The 24,194-nt window shown below is 41.5% G+C and overlaps 1 protein-coding gene across 7 annotated transcripts in view; it reads right to left on the bottom strand.

The window, feature by feature from the left end:
- Positions 1 to 443: 443 nt before the first annotated feature.
- MTOR (mechanistic target of rapamycin kinase) overlaps positions 444 to 24,194 on the bottom strand; it is a 103,344-nt gene continuing 79,593 nt past the window's right edge. For 4 of the 7 annotated variants that reach the window (XM_050931805.1, XM_050931804.1, XM_050931802.1 and 1 more), the window contains 22 exons: positions 20,922 to 21,037; positions 19,070 to 19,187; positions 18,229 to 18,435; positions 17,586 to 17,686; positions 17,254 to 17,350; positions 16,424 to 16,522; positions 15,568 to 15,690; positions 14,708 to 14,890; positions 13,525 to 13,671; positions 13,094 to 13,268; positions 11,860 to 11,995; positions 10,909 to 11,056; positions 10,021 to 10,143; positions 9,575 to 9,657; positions 7,930 to 8,002; positions 6,823 to 6,897; positions 6,148 to 6,283; positions 5,624 to 5,689; positions 4,106 to 4,186; positions 3,745 to 3,825; positions 2,023 to 2,128; positions 444 to 1,447 (listed from right to left, as the gene is read on the bottom strand). In XM_050931805.1, the coding sequence (XP_050787762.1) occupies positions 1,432 to 1,447; positions 2,023 to 2,128; positions 3,745 to 3,825; positions 4,106 to 4,186; positions 5,624 to 5,689; positions 6,148 to 6,283; positions 6,823 to 6,897; positions 7,930 to 8,002; positions 9,575 to 9,657; positions 10,021 to 10,143; positions 10,909 to 11,056; positions 11,860 to 11,995; positions 13,094 to 13,268; positions 13,525 to 13,671; positions 14,708 to 14,890; positions 15,568 to 15,690; positions 16,424 to 16,522; positions 17,254 to 17,350; positions 17,586 to 17,686; positions 18,229 to 18,435; positions 19,070 to 19,187; positions 20,922 to 21,037 (2,490 nt within the window). In that variant the 3' untranslated portion in view covers positions 444 to 1,431. The remainder of the gene's footprint in view (positions 1,448 to 2,022; positions 2,129 to 3,744; positions 3,826 to 4,105; positions 4,187 to 5,623; positions 5,690 to 6,147; positions 6,284 to 6,822; positions 6,898 to 7,929; positions 8,003 to 9,574; positions 9,658 to 10,020; positions 10,144 to 10,908; positions 11,057 to 11,859; positions 11,996 to 13,093; positions 13,269 to 13,524; positions 13,672 to 14,707; positions 14,891 to 15,567; positions 15,691 to 16,423; positions 16,523 to 17,253; positions 17,351 to 17,585; positions 17,687 to 18,228; positions 18,436 to 19,069; positions 19,188 to 20,921; positions 21,038 to 24,194) is intronic. The other 3 variants (XM_050931806.1, XM_050931803.1, XM_050931801.1) reach the window with 1 other exon arrangement.

Below are 24,194 nucleotides of genomic sequence, written 5' to 3' on the forward strand. Positions count from 1 at the left end.
AAAAAAAAAGTGTCTTAGAGATATCCAATCCACTACCAACAGTGTTTGTGCCTTCTGTGGGTTTCTGCCAGGGGTTCTTAAACTTCATTGCACTGTGACCCCCTTCGGACAATGAAAGTTACTACACAACCCCAAAGCCTGAGTCCCGCTGCTCAGGTGGGTAGGCCAAAGATGAAGCCCAAGGGCTTCAGCCCCAGATAGGATGCCTGTAACCAGAGCCCTACCACCCAGGGCTGAAGTCCTTAGGCTTTGGCCCCAGGCAGTGAGTCTCGGGGTTTGGTCCCAGAAAGTCTTAACGCCAGCCCTGGCAACCCCATTAAAAAGGGTTTGACACCCACTCTGGGGTCCCAACCCATAGTTCCGCTGCGCTAGTGTAATGCTGCTGTACCTCAATTCTGCTCTCCATAAGGAGCGCTTTGGAATAAATATGAATCCAGTCAAAATCGTTTTACATTTTTGTGTAATTTATTGGCACAAAAATATTCAAATACAACATGGCATCTAAACATGGCTACACTTTGTATTTTGTGCATTTTGTTTTATTAATAAATCATAGCTTTATTTACCTGCACCCTCCTGTTTAATATCCATTACTCTCCATTTCCAGGTATGCTCAGTTCTCCTCCCTTCTGATTTTTGTGCTGAGTATTCAGTTTTCCCTAATTATTTCCCAATACTGCTCTTAAATCTGCCAGTGTGGGAAGCTCCCAAGTGGTATTCTGAGTTTACCTTGCATCCTCCTTGCCACAGATCAACCCTCTTTGAGCCACCCTGCTTTGACTGGCTTAGAGTCTTCGATCCTGGATCTACCCCTATATCCAGATCTAGTCTGAAATGTGCTGGTTACATCACCACTGGGGTCAGATACAAACCTTTCAACTACAATCCCTCCCTCTGATTTTGGGTGAGTGTACAGAGTTTTGGGATAGGTGAGATAATGGGGTAATACAGACAGAAAAACTCTGCTTCTTTCCTCTTGCTCTCTACCCTCCAACTCTGTCCCCACACTTAAATGAGGATTCTTGCATGAGTGCATTGAGTTCACTGCAGCCATACCAACAGGACTGACCAGGGCAATGATTCATCTGCAAATATTGTAGTATAGTTACATTGTAAGTTAAGTCAAAACCCGTATTTTTTTATTTGTAATGGGTCACCAGTTCCCCAAAGACCAAGTGAACCATATATTTGTGGCTTGGTCAGTCTTCATTGTTCTGGAAACCCAAATCAAGTCTTATGTTTCAGACAACTCGTGTTTTTCAACAGCAGCTATGAATTGGCTTAAACCAATTTTTAATATACAATAACTCTTAATTTACATTTCAAAATATTTGACAGGCTGTATTTCAGTCCAAGATTTCAGTTTGTAGAAGAATATATCTGGAGCGCAAAAGCCTCCAATAAAGGCTGTGGATACTGTGGAATCTTCTGTTACCAAAAAGGACACCTAAAGATGGCAAAAACAATACTTTAATAGTGCAATCTTACCCATTGCTTCATAAAAACAGACTGTGTTAAGAAGGACCGAGGTCTCCTAATGTCCAGAAGCCTTTCCATAATTACAAGGACACTGAAGATGCGAAAGACCCATGCCTGAGCCTACTTCTTGATCCCTGATCAACACTCCTAATGTCTGAAACCCCCCAAATCCTCTGGTTCCTCGAATACAACTACAGTTAAGAAACCTTAGAAAGATGAAGGCATCATAAAAGTGTACCTGATGACATTAGCATATGTAATTTCCCTACCATAACTAGCAGTTGGTGATATACATACAATTGGAACATCTTATTTCAAATGGGTAAAACCTCTGAGTTGATTTAAATAATCCCCTTTTCTATTTATAACAGATTGCATGCTTATAGGGCAGTGCCTAAGGTAACCTAATAAAATGGTCACAAAAGTTTACAAGCTTAGACACAATGTCTACTCAGCCATCCTCAGCATGATTACTGAGATAAGAGTAATGATATTTTACTTGATTGTTCTCCATTTGGAAGGCTAGTTTAAAGACAAACTCACCATCCAATGTAGCACTGGCAGAGATTCTCATGGGAAGTAGCTTGCTTAATAAGCAATTCTACTTGTGTGGGTACATCCAGAGTTTCATCATGAGAGAAGTCTCGACCTTTACAATTAAAGTGAAAGAAACATTAAGGAAGGCCGTAAGCCAAATTACATAGCTTGGTTTGGTTGACAAGTTGTGGAGCAATGTAAAGATGACTTTCTCTCCTCTTATAATATATATTTGGCACAGAACTGTTCAAAGACAAAACCTCAAATGCCACATTGAGTCTATTTTGAATCCTTTGGAACACAAGTGTTTTCCATGACCCAACAGCATTTTCTCTATCCCCACCCTCTTCTTCAAACAACAGACAAAAGTAATGTACTTATTAAAAATTCCTGGTAGAAGGAATCCACTGCTGTCATAAACAGATAGTTAAGGGTTAATGTCTCTACCTGTAAAGGGTTAACAAACAGGGGACCAATCAGGAGACAAGATACTTTCAAATCTCGGTGGAGGGAAGCCTTTGTTTATGTTTTTTGGGTTTTGCTTTGTTCTCTCTGGGCTCTGAGAGTGACCACACGTACCTACAGGCTCTCTAATCTTCTATTTCAATTTTGTAAGTACAAAAGTAGAAAGGCGGTATAGTCTTTTTATTTGTTTTCCTTTATTTGCAAATGTGTAGTTTGCTGGAAGTATTTTAAATTGTATTTTGCTGGAGGGGGAGGCTTCTTTCTAGTTTCTATAAGCTGACAGACCCTGTAACTTTTTACCATCTAAATTGCAGAGATAAACTTTTACCTTTTTTTCTTTCTTTTTATTAAAAGCTTTGCTTTAAGACCTGTCTGATTTTTTTCTCCTAGTTAAGGCTCAAAGGAACTGAGTCTGTGTACACCAGGGAATTGGTGGGGAGAAGGGAAAAGTGAATTTTGCTCTTTGTTTTAGATTCACGGAGTTTGAATCTGGATTGCCTCTGGGTGAAGGGAAAAGAGGAGGGAGGAAGGTATCATTCCTCTCTGTTGGTGATTCAAGGAGTTTGAATCACGGTGATCTCCTAGTTTACCAGGGCGGAAAGGAGCTGGGAGGAAGAAAGGAGAGGGAAGGGAAATGGTTTATTCCCCTTTGTTGTGAGATTCAAGGAATTTGGGTCTTGGGGTCCCCAGGGAAGGGTTTGGGGGAGACCAGAGTTTATCAGGCACTCTACTCTAAGTCCTGATTGGTGGCAACACTACAGGATCTAAGCTGGTAATTATGTTTGGGGAATTCATGCTAGTACCCATATTTTGGACGCTAAGGTTCAGAATTGGGAATTATATTATGACAACTGCCTAGCTACATTGAGTACCTAATTCTAGTGGTTCTTATATACATAATTAAAAGTCTAAAATGTCACATCTAAATTTTTCCAGTTGCAAAGCCAGTAAAAGGAAAGCCGGTTGCTGGAGATTTGATTTAGAATCATCACCTAAAAGATGAACTGGTCAGATCTGATACACATTAACTAAAATTACCTCTACATTTTCCAAACAAGATTGTCATTTGTATTCTGGAAAACAAAGCCCAAATATATTAAATGGCTCTGCCCAATTAAGAAACAGAATAATCTGAAATAAAATTGATGAAGAACTAGCACAAAACTGAAATATGATAGCGCCAGGCAAGCACTTAAATCTGAACATAATTCTAATGTCTGTATTACTTTTATGATATTTTATTTTAGAAAAGTATACACTTACCAGTGAGTTTATCTCGAACCCTGTTAATAATTTGAATAGCCTTCTTATTGAGAGCCTCTGGCTTCACTAACCCATCCCCTACTAGAAGACAGAAGTGAAAACAATGTTTAGACTTTATTTGGACAACAATGATCAAAACAATTTGTGTTGCAGTTACTTTTTTGCCATGAATACTTGACACACACACACCGCTGTAAGCTGCTGGGTTTAATTAGAAAAGAGCAGACAGTTACAAGTTCTTACCTATGCTCATAGAGAACCCCTTTTTGCCCCACCGTGGCTAGCGTCATCTGTACAGCCTGCTGATTTATGAGCTAGTTGCCCATAATGTAAAATGTATTGTGTTTGCACAGGAACTTACTGAAGGAATGGATGGATTCAGGCACTGTGGTCCCAGTTTTCTTATGGGCTGTCTCACCCAGCTCCACATTATCCAACATTTCTAATGAGAGAGGAGAGAATCTCAGTACAGTCATCAAATATAAAGAAGATTGGCATTTGGTGGCTTTTCAGGAGATTCTCCTGCACAGCACTTTGAACAGTGTAAAAACTTTGATTTTAAAGGAAATTATGGCAGTATAGATATGAAGCCCAAAGGCAGATAAAGTAACACTTTTTAAGGTTCAGTTTGTAGCTCAAAAACACCTTACACTCAAGCTCAAGTATGTTGTCTAAAACTTCTGGTTTACATGCAGTTTTTACCACCATGAAGTTATGGGATGGGCAACTGAACATTTAAACTTATTTTTTTATGCCTGGTCACTGCTACATTTGCAGAAAACAGCACTCCAGCTGGTCTACACTGTACAAAAGAAAGAAATTCTCTGACAGCATCTAAGATTACAGAAAATAAATTCTTCAATTCCCAACGTTCAAGTGAATTTATTTAAAGCACTTGTTTGTGTGTGTGTGTTTGAATGAGAACTAGGAGCATCATGAGATTAAATAGAACATCTTGAGCAAAATGCCTTTTTAGGACTATGCTAAAATATTTATGTTGTCATTAAAACTGACACATAGGGAAATGGAGCATTAAACTGGCCAATGTATTTCAGTATTGCATGAGGCTCAGAATATCACATTCTATATAGCATTTACCAGTAAGCCTCCCTCCCCCGCAGTCTTACTGGTGACTTGGATTGACTGACTTGTTTTTGAGAAGCTTGCTGAATTGTGGCTAAGTGTGCTGAATGCCCCCATTGCTCTGATTAAAGGGATTCTAACTCAGGATTGAAACATTCTTTGTATGTTATGTGCTGAAAGCCGCAGTTAACCTTAAAGGATCCTTCAGTACATTTTGCTAGTTAAAAGATGTTTTAAAAAGACACACAATTAACTTAAAATAGTCAAGTAACTGAAGTTATTGAAACCCTACTATTAAACATTATAGTAAATGCTTTCCTTTGACATTTCTCATACAAGTCCATTAGCAACCAGCTGCTAGGATTTTGTGTAACATATTTATCACTATGTTGCTATGTGAAACTTTACCGAGCTTACAGCAGCATTACTATGCAAAACCGAGCAAGTACAGTACATATCACAGGTCATAATTACTCTGTGGGTTGCACCAACTTTTAGGAACTCCACAAAAATCCTGATGCCACATTACAATGTGAATATAACTACAAAGCAGTGGCCGCTATTCAAGCTGAAGTAGCTCAGCAGTTGATTATATATATGTGTAATTATGAGATTAACAGGCACCAGTCAAAACCAGATACTTGGTGCCTTGAAACCTAGTTTCAATATGTGCTTTTTCCATTGTGCTTTTGAAGAAAAAAAAAAAAAACGACTAGAAAAATATTTTTCAAAATTATGCTCCAATTAAAAAGGACCCAAATGAATTAAATGAAATACAATAAAACATTATACACACCTACTGACTGACTAGCTGAATAGGAGTCTGTCCTTGTTCGTGATCGTTTATTGCCTTTTGTATTTGCTGCAAAGAAAATAAAATGCTTAAGTGTTTTTATCTTTGAACTACAGACTTTGGAAATCCCAGCTTCTCAAACTGAATCAGACTTCCTCTGAATGGCACAAGGTTAAGTGTCCTGTTGCTTCAGGCAAACTAACAACTGCAGATAATGTGTGTGGGGGGCGGCTTTTCAAAATAAAGATGTTGACAAATCATTCAAAAGCACTCCACTAATTTTTTTTTTAATTTAGTTTCACCTCTCCCTTTAAGGGCAAATGGGATTTCATCTCTGTGTTTCTTTATTTTAGGACTCTTGAACACAGTCTTGTTAACCTTAGTGTCTGTGCATAGACTGCCGATTTAAACCACCAAGGCCTGAGTTTGAAGACATTTGATTTTGTGCTACTGAATGTCTTACATTTATACAGTTTACTCTGATTTACTTCTCTCCCCTGCTCTGACTGTTTCCCCAAATAACTTACTGTCCATCAGCCTCCAGTTCAGTAAGGGGTCATAGACAAAGGCCTCTAGCACAGCCATGACACTGTCTTTATGTTCTCGCAGGACTTCCATCACGGTGTGACAGGTGATTCTGTAGTTACCATCTAGGCCAGTCACCTTCAGAACAGAAAGCACTGACTCAATGATGGTGCTCCTTTTACCTTCTAACACCAGCCCTAATCATTCCCATGGCAGGACATGCCTGTGTCTTGACCAGAATCCCCTTACACCATGTTCCATTTATTAAAAGAAGCTATAGGTTCATTACAAGTTTAAGAGGCCCCATTATTCTGATTTACTGCCCGCTGATGACATGGAAATGAGGCCCAGGTGACACTCATCTTGAAGCCCTGTGCCTCTGGCCTGTGTTTGGTTCATGGCCAATATTTGGGATGAGGAAATATGGAGAGGCCTGGGAAATTGCAGGACTGTGTTTCCTTTTAATCAATGAAGAGTTGTTTTCATATTGTAAAGGTCACAAGGGAAATTTATTTAAAGGAAAATGCAGCTGAAATATTAGCACCTCGGCTCCTTATGGAATTGGGGAGAGTCAACTACAGTAGAACACACATGGATAGCTGGGGAACTGCTGGCACCTTGTTAGGAACAGTCCCTTTTCTGTCCTATTAGAATGGTGGCTGCTAATTCCCACCTACCTCCATAGCATTTGTCAACATCCTTGTAAGTCTAAATGGAATTTTCTCAGGGAACTTCTCTCTTGTCATTGCAACCTGAATACACAATAGAAGAGAATCAGTTAACTAATACACTAACTTTGCAGATATTCCTTGAAAAAGCAGTTTGTTAATAAGTAACGGCCTGGCTTGCCTGCTAGAACTCTGAATGTTGTGGTTATAAAAAGGAAAGAAATGTGTGCAGAGGAACCAAAACGATAAAAGGTTTAGAAAGCCTGACCTATGAGAAAAGGTTAAAAAAACTGGCTAAGTTTAGTTTTGAGAAAAGGCAACTGAGAGGGACCTGATAACAGTCTTCAAATATGTGAAGGGTTGTTATAAAGATGACTGTGATCGATTGTTCTCCGTATCATCTGAAGGTAGGACAAGACGTTAATGTGCTTAATCTGCCAGCAGGGAGATTTAGGTTAGCTATTAGGAAAAACTTTCTAGCCATAAGGATAGTTAGTGCTAGAATAGGCTTCCAAGGGAGGTTGTGGAATCTCAATCTTTGGAGGTTTCTAAGAACAGGTTGGACAAATACCTAGCAGGTATGGTCTAGGTTTATTTGATCCTGTCTCTGTGCAGGGAGCTGGACTTGATGACTTCTCAAGATCTCTTCCAGCCCTACTTTTCTATGATTCCCTAGTTACTGGAATTTTTTTTGAGCGAAGCTGTAAACATGACTAGATAAAGAACGTAAGAATCAAACTAAGAGTCTGTGCCCGTGCTGTTGGTACAGAGTAATGTACTCCATATTTCAATCACAAATTGGTGTAAGGATTTATGTGAAAACCACTACTGATACTTAGCACTCAATGTTTGTAAAACAATTATATAACTAATCTCAACATTGCGGTGAGGTAGGTGTGCATTCTCTCCATTTTACTGACAGGTAAAGTGAGGCACAGAGTAGTTAAGTGACATGCCACAAGACCACACTGTAAGTCAGTGTCAAAGCTAAAATAAGAACTCAGGAGTTCCTGGATCCTAGTTCTGCCTTTGCTATATTAGATAACAGGGTCTTTCTAAATATAAAAATAAACACTTTTTAAAAAACAACAACACATTTTTTGTACAAAAGCTCACCTCAAAACAGTCCCCAAAGTCAATATGCAGGATCTTTCCACTCAGCCTGTCTAGCATCAGGTTGGAAGGGTGTCTTTGTGGAAGGAACAGGAGAGAAGCCAGAGTGACAGATCATTAGAGAGTTATAGAAAAATCTATCAAAAAGTTAATCATGGCTTTGGGTCTAGGATGACATTGATCTTTGCAAGTCAGAAGACAGCCAATGATTGGAGACCTCTGATCGGGAAGCTATCTCATGATAAATAGCTTTCCTGAAGCACTTCCCTCATGGTGTGATTAGATTCTGTAATTACAACTCAGGAGTTATCAAAAATCCTCTTGCTTTTGAAGATAAATGTCCTATTAGACCAGACGCATCACTATATTTCTGGATATGCACATTTTGTGTTATATTCCTTTTATATTTAGGGTTGATATTCCACTAATTCTATAATGACTTTACATTTTTACAGCATAGGGAAATTTAACGAGCATATTGCAAGTAAAGAGAGGAAATCAGGCTGTTATCAGAGGCAGTCAGACTAGAAAGATGCTGCGTGATACAGTACTGTCTTTCATGCTGTTGTATTTCAGTTTTTATTTTAGCCCCCAAGTTTCACAGGCTTATAACTTAATTATCAAAAGTTCTAATCTCAAAAGCAAATGATTTTATTACAAAAAAGTTGCAGAAAGGTTTAGTTGTTATGTTACAGATCTCTAGTATAAAAATACCTGTTTCAGATGGATTTTCAAAGGAGTTATTAGGGCCTATGGGGACCATAATCCACATACTAAATCCAAAGTTTAGATCGTCTTTGACTGGTTCATTGTAGTCTTCCATTGACATACATATTTAAGTGATATACCAATATGCATTTGAACAACAAGACTAGTATGAGGAAAATAATGTATGTTTTAAATATTATCTACATATTTAATCATATACTTCCTAGGTAATCTTTATGGACAAGAAAATCAGAATTAAGTGATACAAAGGAAACTGTATTAAAGACCTCACTAAAAACCCATTAATATCAAGCTCCTGTTTTTTACCCAGATAAGATGCCCCAAGTGAAAGAGACTGATGATGTTGTGTGAAAGTTGTGATGGCAGCAGTGAGCTGCACTTCCTGTAGCAGTTGTGATACAAGATATACTTAGGTTACCTCGTTAAAAAGGAAATATTGAGTGCTGTCAGTATGAATGCTCGCTATCTACCAAGCACTGCACAAACAGTCATTTATCCTCCCAGAGTAACAACACTGGGAGGCTACCTCTTTCTGCCAGATGGGGTACCAGGTTAAGTGATTTATTCAAGGCCACTCAGTGAGTGAGTGGTAGGTCTGGAATTAGAACTCTCAGCTCCTTAGTTTTGCGCTTTTTCCTCTCAGCCACACTGCCTCTTGTAAGAAAAGACACTCATGTCGTGCAATCAAGAGACATACAAACCCTAGGGCCTGATCCTGGAGCACTGACGTTAACTGGAGTAGTGGCAGGCCCTGAAAGATGATATCATTTGGAGTTTGGAATAGCCAAGATGAAAGTAGTTATCACAACAGAATATCCAGGGAATGAGCTGATGGGAGCATGACAACTATTTCAGAATGGAATCTATAAATCCTTGTTAGCTGCACTTATTTCAAAGAAACTATTCCAATTTCACTTACCTGTCCCCAAGGCCCAAAATGTACCCAACCATTGACATCACAGCTAGTGAGCGGGTGTAATTAGTTCTTCTGTCAAACCACACCTGAAAAATAAGAGATGAAAGGAAACAGTTCTGTTTAAACTGGGTGTGCCTCAAACAAATTCAGAAAATGCATACAAGGCACAGGCACTGAAGCAGGTTATATATGCTAATTCAGTTTACATTTCACCATTTTAATTTCTCTAACAGTAAATTAAATCTTAAGTCTTTCATCCATGAATTGTTTATCATCATATACAAAATACATCATATGCAGCTCTTGGGGATCAAGGGAATAATCTTCATTCAGTTGTGTACCTATAAACACAGACATGCATTTACATGCTGCGAACACTCCGTTCACAGAGAGGGCACCATATTGAGCTGTCTGCAAGAGTCATTAGTAGAGACTGAAGGTGAATGTACCTCGGAGCTGGGACTTTTTAGCCACAGCAGTTTGGCAAGATCATCACCAGCAGTGTTATTGACAGCATGTTCAAACACCTCCACTTTCTGCATCAAAGTCAGGTGGTCGTAGTCTGGAGCCATCTGAAATAGAGAAATGTTGTTCAGCAGCCACCAAGTTTTTCATAACAATTCTGAAACAGCTGCAAGATGAGGAATGTGTCAATCTCTACTAGTTTACAGAGTAAAACTATGAGAAAACGATTAAATTAATCGCTCTGCAGCATAAACCAATTTATTTTCAGCAAACTCAGCCAAAAGAACGGGTCTGAAATGCAATACCCCATGGTGTGGCCACCAACATTCCAACAGCTACTTTTATTGTTTAAAAAAGAGCCGAGAGAGAATTTTAGTTCTGGAGTAAGATTTAGTCTTCTGGGTTATGATATCCACTCTGTTTACTGACAGAAACAGCAGTACAAGCTTCCCTATACTTCCCCCACCAATGTGCAATTTTTGTAGCTCATTAAATTTTTGGGCTCTGCTTATGCTAGTAAATATCAGCTGCTGTGGCACTCTTCGTGATATGGACACATCTGCTAGGAACCAGACTGATCTCTACCAACCTCATTTTAGCTGTAAGATGGTAAGAACTTGTGGTCACTATCAACATGGCAAGTGAGAGGTGAATAGCTCCACCGCCTATCACTAATTTATGAGTGCTTTGGGATATTCTCGCATTTTTATTTTATATTAGTGCACAGTTATTAAAGTAATTTTAATACAAAAAGGGATGAAAAGACAGGTAAATAAATGGGAAGAAGAGAGCCTGTCCCATTGCTTTCACTACTCGGAGGGATATTAGAGATCTAACAGAACAGTTAATTGTGTGCCAGTCTCGCCCTTTACCCGCAGCATGATGCGATGTTCGATATTGAGAAGGATCTTTTTCTTTTCCCTGTAGTCTCGGATGAGCGCGTGCAGAGTGTCACAGTGGGGAACCCAGCCAATCAGGCCAGAGTTTGTAGACAGTGGAATAACGGCGTATCTCTGGATGCTAGGGAGAGAGAGAGGGAAAAATCATCACAGCTCAAATTGCTGGACATTAGGAATTGGTGTATTTTCATGATGTTCAAAATCTACCGGTTTAGAGCAACCCACCACCTAAATCTGGGGAATGTGATGTATCCAATTAATTACTTTATCACCCAGTCTTTTTTCAAATTAACTGGAGAACCCTTCTTGATAGAGTACTACTGTTTACTCTTAAAATAATTCTTAAGGCGTTTATGTTAAGCTCATTGACTGCTCACTTTCTGAAGCTTTGGGGTAAGTGACCCATAACATTCTACTAACTGCAGATGGCATTCTGCTTGATGCTCACAAGGGTGCAGAAATACAGTCAGTGGCTACTTAAAATGAGCACCAGTGAGAGTATGCAGTGGCTATTTTAAAATTTTCTTGTCAAGTATCCACCATTTCACAAGATTATATGTACCTCCCAAAGTAGGATTATAAACTACACTACAATTCAGCAAAACAGTCACTGGACTCTAGTAAGCCAGCAAGGTTATTAATGCTCTAAGGCTCCAGAGCCAACAACAGAAATGCCTTGAATTGCAATCATCTTGAAGATGATGAAACGCCAACGAAAGGGGTTTATTTAAAACAAAAACAAACATAACCCCCGCCCCCTCCTCCTTTTGACATACATTATCTCCAGCTATTAGTTCCATAAATGTTGCATTTTGTGTCCTGTGTTATTGGATTTTCTATTTCTTCATCAGCTAGCAGAAAGTGTAGTGGCGTTAAGTGCATCAGCATTAATGCATTAGAAGATCCTATATTTGTTCCAAATACCTGAGGTTTTTACGCAGAGATGTCGGGTCATTGGCCAGCAGAGTGTTGACTAGTCCAAAGAGCTGCATCACTCTTTCATCCTGGCGAAGGTCCTCATGGCCCTTCAGAAGGAATACAAACTCATGCCCGTTGCTTCCTGTAAGAAAAGATACGGAGCGTGGTGAGGCGGAGTGCAATATCTTACATGAACAATCAGATGAAGTCTGAATCACATTAAATAGGACAGAATGACAGCAAGATTCAGAATATTAGGTAGATATATTTTATAAATAACTTCCTTCTGAGGGTAGAAATTCACTTGTTAAGGAATAATGCAACAAAACAAGTCCTGATTTCTTGAATAAATGGTTGGTATTCATTAAAGAAAGATCACAAAGACTCCACTCTTCAGAAGGAGATGCAATACTATGATAAATAAGACAACAGGACACTGAGATGACAAAATGCACAAAAGCTCTACTGCTTTCTTGCAGTTGTGAATTGTGTTGTCACTTTTGGCATCTCTCTCCACACTCACGCACTCTCAAGCTCCCCGGCACTGTGTTCGGCCCATCATATACACTGTAAATCTAATCCTACTCCAGACCTCCACCCGCTTTCTTGGTCTGTGTATCCCTCTTCCTTTAGTTCCTTTTGCTCTTCCAAACTGTGTAGTCAAAGGAACTAAACTGGTAGCCTAAACATCAGCCTTATAACATTTCTCTCTGCAGCCATGGATTTGACTCCTGTCAAAGTCGATATAGCCTGTCACTCTGCTGGGTTAGAGAAGTTGAATACAATGCATTTTACTAAATGTTTTTTTCAGACAGAACATAGAAATCCAACAGCCTGTTTGCTCTGAACATAAAATCAAAGATATTATGCTGATTATATAATTTCCCTTCCTTTCCACTATTGTGTAGCATGCCATGGGCCAGTTGGCTGACAGCCTCCATCCCAAAGATGGCTACAGGTCAGTGTTACTTTAGCTATGTAGCTGAAGGACTCTGGGATGCAAGACACTCTATACAAGTATTTCTCTTATCCTCCAGTTCCATGCTTGTTTCTTGATGAGGAGCTAGGGAGAGACTACATATTGATATTTCCAGGAATAGGAAAGTAGGGTAATCTGAGCAGCTGGCCTGTCCTGAAAATCATTTACAGAAAATGAAAAAGCCACTTTCTAAAGGGACTAGAGTGAAGACTTTCCTGAAAAAGTATACAGTCTGAGCTAAACTCAACTTGCACTTCTCACCCATTAATGTCAATTTCCTGGGCCTCTGCTTGGACGTGATGACCTGCAGTGATGGTGCAATGGATTGAATGCGGATGATCGGCTGGTTGGGATCATACGTTCCTGGCACTGCTAATTCCAAATCCCGGCACATGAGGAGTTTTGGTGACACATACTGTAGTTCTAAGGACGTGAGCTGCCAGCAAGAAACAAACCAAACCAAACCAGAGTTTTATATACTTCTATGTGTCTATTTAATACCACTGAAATAAAAAAAGTTGATGTTATGGAGGGCATAGAACAGTTCAGTCAACCTTCAGTACTTCAGTTACTTGCAAAAAGCACTGCATAAGGTGCAAGCCAGCAGCAGGTATTTCTGGAATACCCTTGTTGAGTATTTTGGATAAACACATGGGTTTTGACAGCTTACACTGTAAGACCCAGAACTGTACCTCTCCCCCCACCTGAGGCAGCTGCTTAGAGATCCGCCTGAACACATGGTAATAGAGATCCCAGGCCTGGGTGAGGTCCTTGACATTTCCCGATTTCATGTACTTCCTGCACCATTCCTGAGCCTCCATTAAGTCTCTGCCATATGCCTGGGGAGGAAAAAGAAAAATTAACTCTTACTACAGTGGAACAAATGAGGTGTAAATAGTTCTCACTTACAAAGAGCTTCACTAATGTTATTTCAAAATTCTGTACAAACACTAACTGTTCCCAAGGTTACAAGGTAAATCAGTGGCAGGACCAAGACTAGATCGCAGGTATTTCTGGCTGTGTTGACACTATGAGACAAAGCTGCCCCCACGCAGATTTCACCCCCAAAAGAAACCAGAAAAGGCAGAAATACCCTTTAATGGTGTAGTTGTGGGGCTAAAGCAACAGTAACAAGGTCATATAAACTTCTATGCTGACTAGGGAGGAGTCATCTCCATCACCTGCACTGGTGACATCATTGATGCTGACCATGAAGCAATGTGACCATGAGGCAGAGGAAGTTACTTCAAAGGAGGAAGCATTTACTCTCATGGACTGCTTTGGTGGGTATTTTTTACAAAGGCCACATAATGTCTGTCAGACACTAGACTCCAAGTGCCATTTGTTTGATCAGATTATGCCCGGGTAGAATTAGAGTCCCCAAAGATCAAGAATGCAGAAATAAGTGTCATGGCTAAGTGATGCTTGAAGCTTGTATAAACTAGCTCAATTGGTGGAATAACCCCCCACCTCTGTTTTAGAGTCTAGAACTGGGTTTGAAGCATGTTCACTCCCTGAAGCACTCTTCATTCTCAACATGCTCCTCAATCTGATTGAAAGGATGCAAACAGTGAGACTGTCAAAACTCCCCTCAGGGACCTCGAATTGGGACTCTTTGGAGGTAGGCTTTACTGTACAGGAGGGAAGTCACTCTGTCGAGCTTCCACAATGGAAAACCAGAGTTTTAAGAAAATTGAGAGAGAGAGAGCTACACACACACACACACGCCACCCACAGCAGCCCTCCATCCAATAATAAAAAAATCCATTGCCTTTTTTTACTACCTTGATAAAAGGTGCTGGGAATGTTTTTGAGGCAGGGTGTTCTGTTTTTTGGGGCGACAGGAAGCTCAGACTGCACTCTACTAGCAGATACCTGATTGAAAGACGTTTCCTTGAGGGTCTGGGGCCCACGTTCCATCATAGCATGAAGAGGCTCCAGCACCTCAAACATTCCCTTCACATTCCTCTCTCCAAAGTACAGACGGGATGCCTCTTCCAGCCCTTCATGCCACATCTCATGCCAGAGGATGGCTACACGGATCAGCTCTTCGCTCACCTGGATTAGGAGAGGGAAGATAATAAATTCCTATGGGGGAAAAAAATCGCATGGACGCAGAGAGGCTTAAAAGTATGAGACTACTTTCACCTTGATTTCACCTACTCCCTGCTGATGGCTACAGGATGCCACGCAAACTTTTCCCAATTGTCTACTTGATAAACTTTCTCCTGTGAGTACCCTACTGGATTACTATAAACCGATTTGCTCACCTGCCAGTATGTTTGCAATCACATGAAGTTTTCCTGGTAATATATTCCTGTCTTTCAGTTATTCATCAAGAATTTAGCAATCAAGATAAACTGACCCTTCCCCAGAAACAAGTCAGACTTGGGATGTTCTGTTTCCCTTTCTCATTAAATTAACATTTCTCTTTATGGGGCCAATGATTCCCTTTCCCCATTCGCCTCACCTCCCAGGTTCATCTGTGACAAACATCATAATCCCAATATTTCAAGTTTATGATCCCATCACACTAGAAAGTCTCCTGGAGACTGTGTACTCTAACACTATCATTCCTTCCCCATGAATTAATCATACTCAGAATCAACTAACCAGCATTTTTCTTTGGTTTAATGAGAGAGAAAATTGCTACAAGGACAGACCAAAAAACTTTAATATGGCTGGTGCATCGGTCCCTGGAATGATTCTTTATCGCCCATACACACAGCACTCACCATCATTGCCTGCTGTACCAGAGTGTTACTGTGCTCACACATGTTTTTCAGGATCTTATTGGCAGCATTGTGGCGTGCAGTTGTGGTGGATTTAGAGGCTACAGTCAAGGGGTAGATCAAAGCCTATGACAGACATCACACAGTAATAAACAGGGGCTGCACAGATCAAGAGACTAACAAGACTAAAACAAAATAAAATAAGTCCAAGCATGTAGAAACCAAGCGACAAACCTGCTTCAATACTAGTCTACTAAGAATTTTGCGGCCGAAAAACTAACTCCCTTATTGAAATGGATAACTGAAGGATTAACACATTTGTTTTTCCACCAGAAAGTCCCACTATCTGAAATGCTTGGATTTTCACTGATCGGGTAGCAGGATAATTCCAGTGGTGATGAACTAGTGCCAAACTGATAAGAGGAACAGAAAATTCTTCTCCCCAGCATGCTGGGACAGATTCTCTACACCAAGGTAGGAAATGCAGCTAGAGTTTTAGCAGCTACTGTCCAATAACAATTACTTAATGGAGTTAAATTTAAGGAATCAATTTTCACCATCAGGTGTCCCAACAGACATAGAGGACTTTAAATTCTGTCTGGTCTCAATGCTGCATGTTTCATCTGTCCCTCATTTCTATCTTTCCTGTGAGGGGGCTGAGGGAAAAAATCTTTCAGGGAAATGAATAAAGCTATTCAGGAGAAGTAGCAGTAATAAAGCTTGTCTGATATAAACTATAACCAGTCCTGTGCCAGCATCTGACCTTCACTCCCTAGTCACCTTCATTATAGACATCTAATAGAATAAAGCTTTGTTTGACCAAGAATCTATTGAGAATCTTCCTCAGGCCATAGCTTACCTGTGGGTGATATCTTCCAATATCTGTGAGGAGCTGGTGAATAAGGCGCCCCACTAAAGGCCGAGGGGTATCGATTCTTGCAATGAGCTGAGGGATCACCTGATAGCAAAGGTGAGAAAATAAAGATCCCAGTCACACTCGCATGTATAGTTCACAAGCTGCTCAATCCAACCACTCTCATCAGGGACCTCAAAGGCTCTGTTTATCCACCGCAAAGTAGCCAGAGATCCCAGCATGCATTCTACAAACTAGACAGAGAATACAGAGATCCAAATGGTGATGTCAAAGGTACAGAACAACTATGTGACTATCATGTGCAACCAGTCCCTTGTGGTAGATGTTAATTCCTGCACACAGTGGTGGATGATACTCCCCATACAAACTGTTGCAGGCTTCTCCCACATCTTGAACAACGGTAAATGTAAAGCAAATAAAAAGTGGAGTCTCTTGTATGAAGTATAGTCTATACAGCCATCCTGAAACGGACTGAGAGTCTGGATTACAGAAGAGTAGCACAGCAGGGTTTCACATCCCATCGCCATTACTGCATGTTATCTCTAACTTTAAAATCTCTCCTCCTTTCTCCTTCTCTGGCACTAATCAGATCAGACAGGCATCCAGGCATGCTGCTTCAGTGTCTGTCCAAGGTGCTTATTAAAAGATTTACAATTCCTACTGTGAGCAAGCACCCTGCTCTCATCAGGTCACGTACCGAAGTTCCATTTGCAGGGTGCCATTTGGGATATTACAGTAATTGAAATTCCAAAGGGCTAGGTAAGAACAAAGTTAGGTAAGAAGTGGAATCTACCCCAGCCCCTCCAACTCCATACCTGCAGCCAGGTGTCTATTTGGATTGCCTTGACCCCTTCAACCAGAGCTTCATTGACATCAGGCCAGTGACCATAGTCAAACCATAGAGTAAGAACTCTGAAGAAAGAAAAACAGGACATTCCGTTGTCTTGTTTTCAGAACCTACAGCAGTCCCTTTTTCCCCACAACCAAGAACATGTGGTTATAAACAAGCTTGGACTGAATGTTCAGTCTTTGACTTGTTTAGCTGTACGTGAAGAGAGCAGGAACACGTTACAGGGAGTCCCAAAGTAAGTGAGTTCTGTATATCACTAGCAGCTTGATTTTGTTTGGTGTGTGCTTTAGTAGGTACCTGAGAGTGTCCTGTAGATTGTTGCCTCGAGACAGAGAGATAGAGCGGAAGAAACCCTGGACAGCAGGGACTGTATACAGCAAGAGGGTCTTGGACAAATCCTGTGGGAATGAAAATAGTGCCTTAGTTCTACAAAAGCATCTGAGGTGAAGGATGTAGTATCAGTAGGAAGGCTGTAGGAAATGGAGTGCAAGCTGAACATGTGTATCTCAGCCTGCAGGCTGCCCTCGTGAATTCTGAGCAGAGGGGAGGGAACAAATATATGCAGGCATGCATATGATTCACACCAACCCTGTCTCTAGCCCTCACTCCCACTGGACATATTCATATACTCCAGCACCCAGTACTCTATACTTAAGCCCACACCTACTTCCCACCCTTGCAGCGAATACATAGGTACCCCCTGTTCTTTCCTCACTGCCTCCCCTGCAGTGCAACAGCTGCTAAGGTTCTTATTATACTTGAATTTATGGGCAAAAAACATAAAACACTAAGATCTACTAAAACTTTTTGCTTCAAATTATACCTCCTATAATATGTGTCTTTAGACACTTCTCAGAAAGGAAAGTCGTATGATATGCCTTTGAATCACTTCACCCACCAAGCGGCGTCACTCATCCCCAGCAGGCAGGGAGGGTCGTACCTCAGTGACTTTCTTTTGCACAGGAGATGGAATGGGACTGTTCTCTGTGCTCTCTGCCTCGCTGTCGCTGTTGCTGCCCTCTGTGTTGGCGCTGGTGATGCTGGCTCCACTGGCATGACGCAGTTTCTTCTTCTCATCTCTGGCCTGGTTCTGATGTTTGTAGTGAAGCACAGCCTCAAAGTTCATCACTGCCCAGGCGTGCCAGGCCTGCCGATGGGGGAGCAGAATATCAACAGGAATCCCAGGAACGATGAAGCTTCTACACCGCCCCCACTTTCTAGTGATTAAAGGATCCCTGCTGCAGCAGAATTAAATTAGACTCCTCTCTCCACATCTAGTTCATCGAAGGACAAGAGGAAATGAAATACAAGGAGAGGACAATGAGGGAGAGACAGAAGGGTATGTGGTGAGGAGCAGGCTCCCCAAGGGGAAATCTGGTCTCAAATGTGTAGGAACACTTTTAGTTCTCAAAGGAGCTTCAGGCTTCACAGTGGAAATCCTATAGAATTACAAGACATAGTGGAGCAAGTTTAAACACTTCCTCAGAGATTAATTTCCCCCCTTCCCCCCAGCAGCCATAATTAACCCACAAGAGAGAAGATCTCAAATGTGACAGCACGGGTTGAACTGCAGTCCCGTTCCACTGGTCAGCATACATCAGCGGTTGCATTTTGACCTGAGCTGCAGGGTCAGTTCCACTGAGGTCAGTGATCTACCAGTGTCTAACCTAGTTTAAGAGGGCAGAAGGTTATATGGGCCGCACAAGGCTGTGTTGTATTTTGGGATACAGGACTCCTTGTATTGCCTCCACGGGTTAGTACTGAGTTCTCTCCTCGGCTACCTTGTACCAGTTGCCATCGTGCTCGGTTGAGGCACTGTAGTACTGCAGGACTTTGGGGATAGTGCTCTCATTGATGCCTTGCAGATTAAGCTGCCACTCGCCCAGTTTCAGGAAACACCTGAAAAAGCCAGGGAAATTAACAACCCAAAAACAGAACAAGCACTTCAAAATCAGACTGTCGGTTTTAAATGTAGAATTCTTGTCCAAGCTCTGAAAAGAATGATCTGGAAACCCATTCAATAAGCCAACTTTAAACACAGATGGAGAAGAGCTACTCTGTCGTTAAAGTAGCTCACGAGGGTCAAGACTCCAAAGGTTCTGTTTGTAAACTTTGCCGCTAACTTGCTTTGATTCTGGGCAAGTCACAAACTCTCTGCGCCTCAGTATACCCAATTATAAGATGAGGATAATAAGTGTCCCACAGGGGCATCGGGAGACTTAATTAATGTTCATAAAACGTTCTGAAATCCTCATATGAAAATCACAATACAGGGGACACTGTCACTGTATGAGGTACCTGACATAACGTACTGAGTGGCCACAGATAAAAGCATCACATAACCCACTCACTGCCAGCAGGCCCTGAGGGAATGCACTATGAAAACCAGCCGCTAGGGTGCATGGAGACTAGTCTTGGCCAGAGCCAAGAATCATTGTTCACTCCTGCCCCGAAGACAGGAAATAAAATATGTTCATTGCAACAGGAGGGATGCTCTGAGAGGTTTAATGCTTAGTTCCCTCAGGAAGCTTTAAGTGCCACAATAATGCAGCCCAGTCCTTTCTACCTGTTTCAATTTTCAATGAGTGTTACAAAGGAAAAATTAAGTGCTGAACTCATCAGCACTTGCCTTTCAAGCTGGATCATTACAGGTGGCCTGGGAAGAGAATGGCTGTTATAAAACTCTCATTCTGGAAATAATATACAGTTAAGAAAAAATAAAGGTCCTTTTTAAAGTTCCATTCAGCAGTAAAACATCATCATCTTTTGATCATTCAGTTTCTTACTCGAACAGGAAATGATAAAATCTCCAGGCCCCAAGAACTCAGAAGGGAACCTGACATTTTTACTACAGGTATTTTTAACGTAACACTATTTTTTAAGAGGCTACCTCAAGCTGGGCACCCGGTTGCCAGAAACACAGCTGCATCAGGTGCCTGAGCTGCCAGAAGCCTGGATGCACCAGGCTGAGCTACCCACGTGGAAGTGTTTCTTCACTGCTGACTAGAACCCCCCAAAAACAAAGAATTAGTCATGCTGGGATCTCTGGCTTCTTCAATCAATCAGCCACACAGCAGGAAAAATACAACCAGCTGCCTGAGACAAACACAAGCTTGCTTAAATGATGTCTCAGTGTCATTAACCAATGTCATTCAGCATTCTGAATTTGCAGAAGGTTTAGCTGCTGAAATTACACACTGGACAGGCATGTAGGGCCGGCTCCAGGGTTTTTGCCGCCCCAAGCAGCAAAAAGAAAAAAAAAGAAAATAGTCACGATCACTAATCTATAGCTCTACCACTGTCGCTTCAGTCTTCGGCGGCAATTCGGCAGCTGGTCCTTCGCTCCGAGAGGGAGTGAGGGACCCGCCACTGAATTGCTGCTGAAGACCCAGATGTGCCGCCCCTCACCGTTGGCTGCCCCAAGCAGCTGCTTGCTGGGCTGGTGCCTGAAGCCGGCCCTGCAGGCATGTGACATAACACAACCAGACTCTATCAGCAAAAGGAAGACAACTCTGGCCCTCCCCATTCTAAGTGGAATTACTGTTCATGTATTTTCTGTAAGGATTCTGTAACCTCAGAATCTGTGTTGGTGGCAATAACCAGGCACTGAACTTCAAAGGACACCGTACTAACCGTGCCATGAGTTTGTGAAGTTCCTGCTTGTGCTGCTGGTCTTCAGTTGCGATGGCATGCTGTGCTTGTTGCTGCATTGTCTGCACAAAGTGCTGCATATGCTGGAAGGCATCGATCTGCAATCAGATGTCGACAGTATGAATGTACAGGTTAAGTACAGCTTCACAAGGGAGAAGGCAATCTATTGGAAATACAGCTATTCCTGGAAGCCAAAGCAGATCTTCATTTTCCCCTCAAGGCCCTCTAACCATTTACACCCATATGGAGTAACTCTGCTTTATATGATGGATGTATAAATGGATTTATTCTATGTTCTTTCATGGCACCTATCAGTCTTTACCATGCATGAATCTTGAATCACCACCTCACAAATCTGGCAACTGAACTGCTAACTCAGGACTTATCTTCAGTGGACTTACCTTCATCTCATACGTTCAGCCAAAAGCCTGGCTGTAGAGACATGCCCTAGCACTATGCTCTTCAGGTCAACAAAACCTGGCTCTGGCGACTTGACAAAGTCAACTCTACAAATGAGAACCTTCGACTGAGAAGGGTCTACTGCTGGGCCTGGAAAACGTGATCCTAGGAATCGAACAAAAACCTCTCAGCTGATTTGCCATAGGACATAGAGGCAGGTCTCAGATTATCCAGGACTTCAATGAATGTAACCAGCACCCTGACCTTCACTTGGAAGCAAAGAGGTGGCAAATGTAGAGCACGCATTCTTACATAATCTGGTGGCCCACCAAATTTAGGAGGGATTTTGTCATCTGTAAATATGTCAAAATGGCAAGCAGATTGATGGTACCAGAGATTACGGGAAGCCCATCTATAACACACTCTGCAGGAGAACACTGGTTTGAGGAACAACTGCCTAAGGAAACTTGCAGCTTCTCGGGCTTCCCTCTTCTCCCCTCAGACTCTAGGCCTGGCCCATAGCGCCAGTCCTGAAGTATTTTAGATCTTTAACTAGTTGAAAGGTCCAGATTTGTCTGCAGGTTATTTTGGAAGCCTCATGGAACAGCACATGGCTCTTTTTCTGATGGGTTAGAGAGAGTTAATTGTGGAAGCAGCTCCTGATAGCAAGATTTGGGAAAAAAATACTTTCAACTCAATGAAAAAAAATTAAAAGCAAGAAAAATTGAAGTTAAATGTCAAAAGAGGTGTCTGCGCTCCACTGGAAGCGATTAAAGCTAAAGCCCTTGAAATTTAAAAGGTCACTTCAGGTCAGGAACTGCACAATGTGCTATTAAGAGGCCAATTTGTTTCTCTTCTGTCAATGGGAATGAGCATTTTTCTCATTAACGAAGCTATTTAAGAGGGTGAGACAGGAGACACCTGAATTGCAACGACTCATCAGCTCAGTGCAAATGTCAACCTTACTTTTCAGCATGCTGAATTCAATCAACCATCAGGGGAAAAAAGAGTTTTAACCAAGAGGCAGAACATGGAAAATTGTCATGCTGCTAATCCAAACACAGGGATAGCAGAGGGATCTTTATGTGGCTAATAAGATACCCATCCCCATTAAGTATCTGCCAGTAAACTGGTAGTACTCTTCCGCTGAATGTAACTAAGGTTTATCTAAAATGGGTGAAGATATACTTTAAAAACCTGATGCTCCCACCTCCCATTCCTACCCATGCCTGGCAATCTGCTTCCTCATGTCACTATACAGAATAAAACTCTTCTGCTTCAATTGACATGAATTCTAAGGCAATGTACTCCAGAGTATCAAAGTGGGCAGTTTATTTAAACAAGTGGATTCATAAATCAATGTGCAGTTTTGCAGTGGGAGGAATCGCTTTGGCCTGCAGTGGTTGGCAAAAGTCTTTGTTTGGAGAGGCTCTGTGGGGTTTATTCTCTCCCTACACCACATCTATGAGAAAGTCTAATATTAGTCGATAGGTTCAGAGTGGAAGCTCGCCATCTAGACCTCATTTTGTCTTTCAGTGGATTTGGGAGTTGTCAAGTTAGAAGTAGATAGTTAACAACAGAGCAAGTTTCAGGCAAGTTATGACTTATTCCAAACCTGAGCGTACCAGGAGAAAACTCAGTCTTCTACAACTCTGTACAGATCTGCACTAAAAGTCATACAGGGTCCCACATCGAGGTTACATGCCTGGCCACATAACATTCTACAACCAGCCATATGTCTGTGATTTTATTTCACAGATATATAAATAAAAAAACCCAACCATCTTCGATCACGTAGTCCATCCCCCAGCAATATAAGAATGTTCCCACATTTTCAATGTTTTGTCCAGATAAACGCAGGCATCCATATTTTCTAGATTGCAGTCCCTGTCACATTGTAACCTGGCTTCTGCTATGACAGTGCTGCAGCTCTAGCCTGCATTTCAAAAATCAAGCACTTACATTTAAAAGGTGTGCAAAGAACCTATTTAATAGTCATGGGTCCGTGTCTCCAAGCAGAACAGAGCTCACAAGCAATGCTGAACCTTACATGCAGTTCGAATACTGTCCTTGGGATGAGGTATTGCTTAAATAGCACTGTAAATATACACAGAGCTTCATAAACTAGAAACAGAGAGGCATAGCCCCTGCACCAAAGAGGCTATATAATGCAATAAAGAGAGAGAACAGCTCAGGTATTGGAGGGGATGTGTCTGACCCTGTCCTCCCTCTCCTTCAATCTTCACAGTCTTCTTCTATTGTGTCATACTGAAGAGCCTTGCTCTCATGACCCTGCATAATCTTGTCTCAGCTTCCTCCTGTGCTCTCATGCCCCCTTTTTCCTCTTTCATATGCTATACAACCCTTTCTCCAGGTGCTTCTTACTCTGTGCACACCTTCTTCATGCTGCTCTCTACAACTGTCCCTCACATCTTGCCTACCAAGCACCCTCTTTCTCCATCACAGATTAAGTAGAAGACTTGAAAGCATTAATCAGAGGAACCCTTCCCTTACATAGGCAGTCAGTAGAGAAGAGATATACCTGGAGGTATGACAGAGAATGATACCATGGAGATATCTCATGGCATTTATTGAATAAAGTAGGAGACTACTCTGGTGCAAAAGTGAGTTGCACTTTGTTCTACACATAGGCAGCTCCTTCTGCTTTTTACATTTAATGGAAGGGGGGTAGGCTAAGTGCTTGCAAATGGCACGGTCCCAGAGCTGGCAAGCCCAAAGACAGAAAAAACTGAGAAAGATGTGGTAGAACCCAGGGTTGTGAGTTCAATCCTTGAGGGGGTTAGTTGGGGATTGGTCCTGCTTTGAGCAGGGGGTTGGACTAGATGATCTCCTGAG

This window comes from Gopherus flavomarginatus, chromosome 21 (genome assembly GCF_025201925.1).
Source record: "Gopherus flavomarginatus isolate rGopFla2 chromosome 21, rGopFla2.mat.asm, whole genome shotgun sequence".
In the NCBI taxonomy this organism is placed as follows: Eukaryota; Metazoa; Chordata; order Testudines; family Testudinidae; genus Gopherus; species Gopherus flavomarginatus.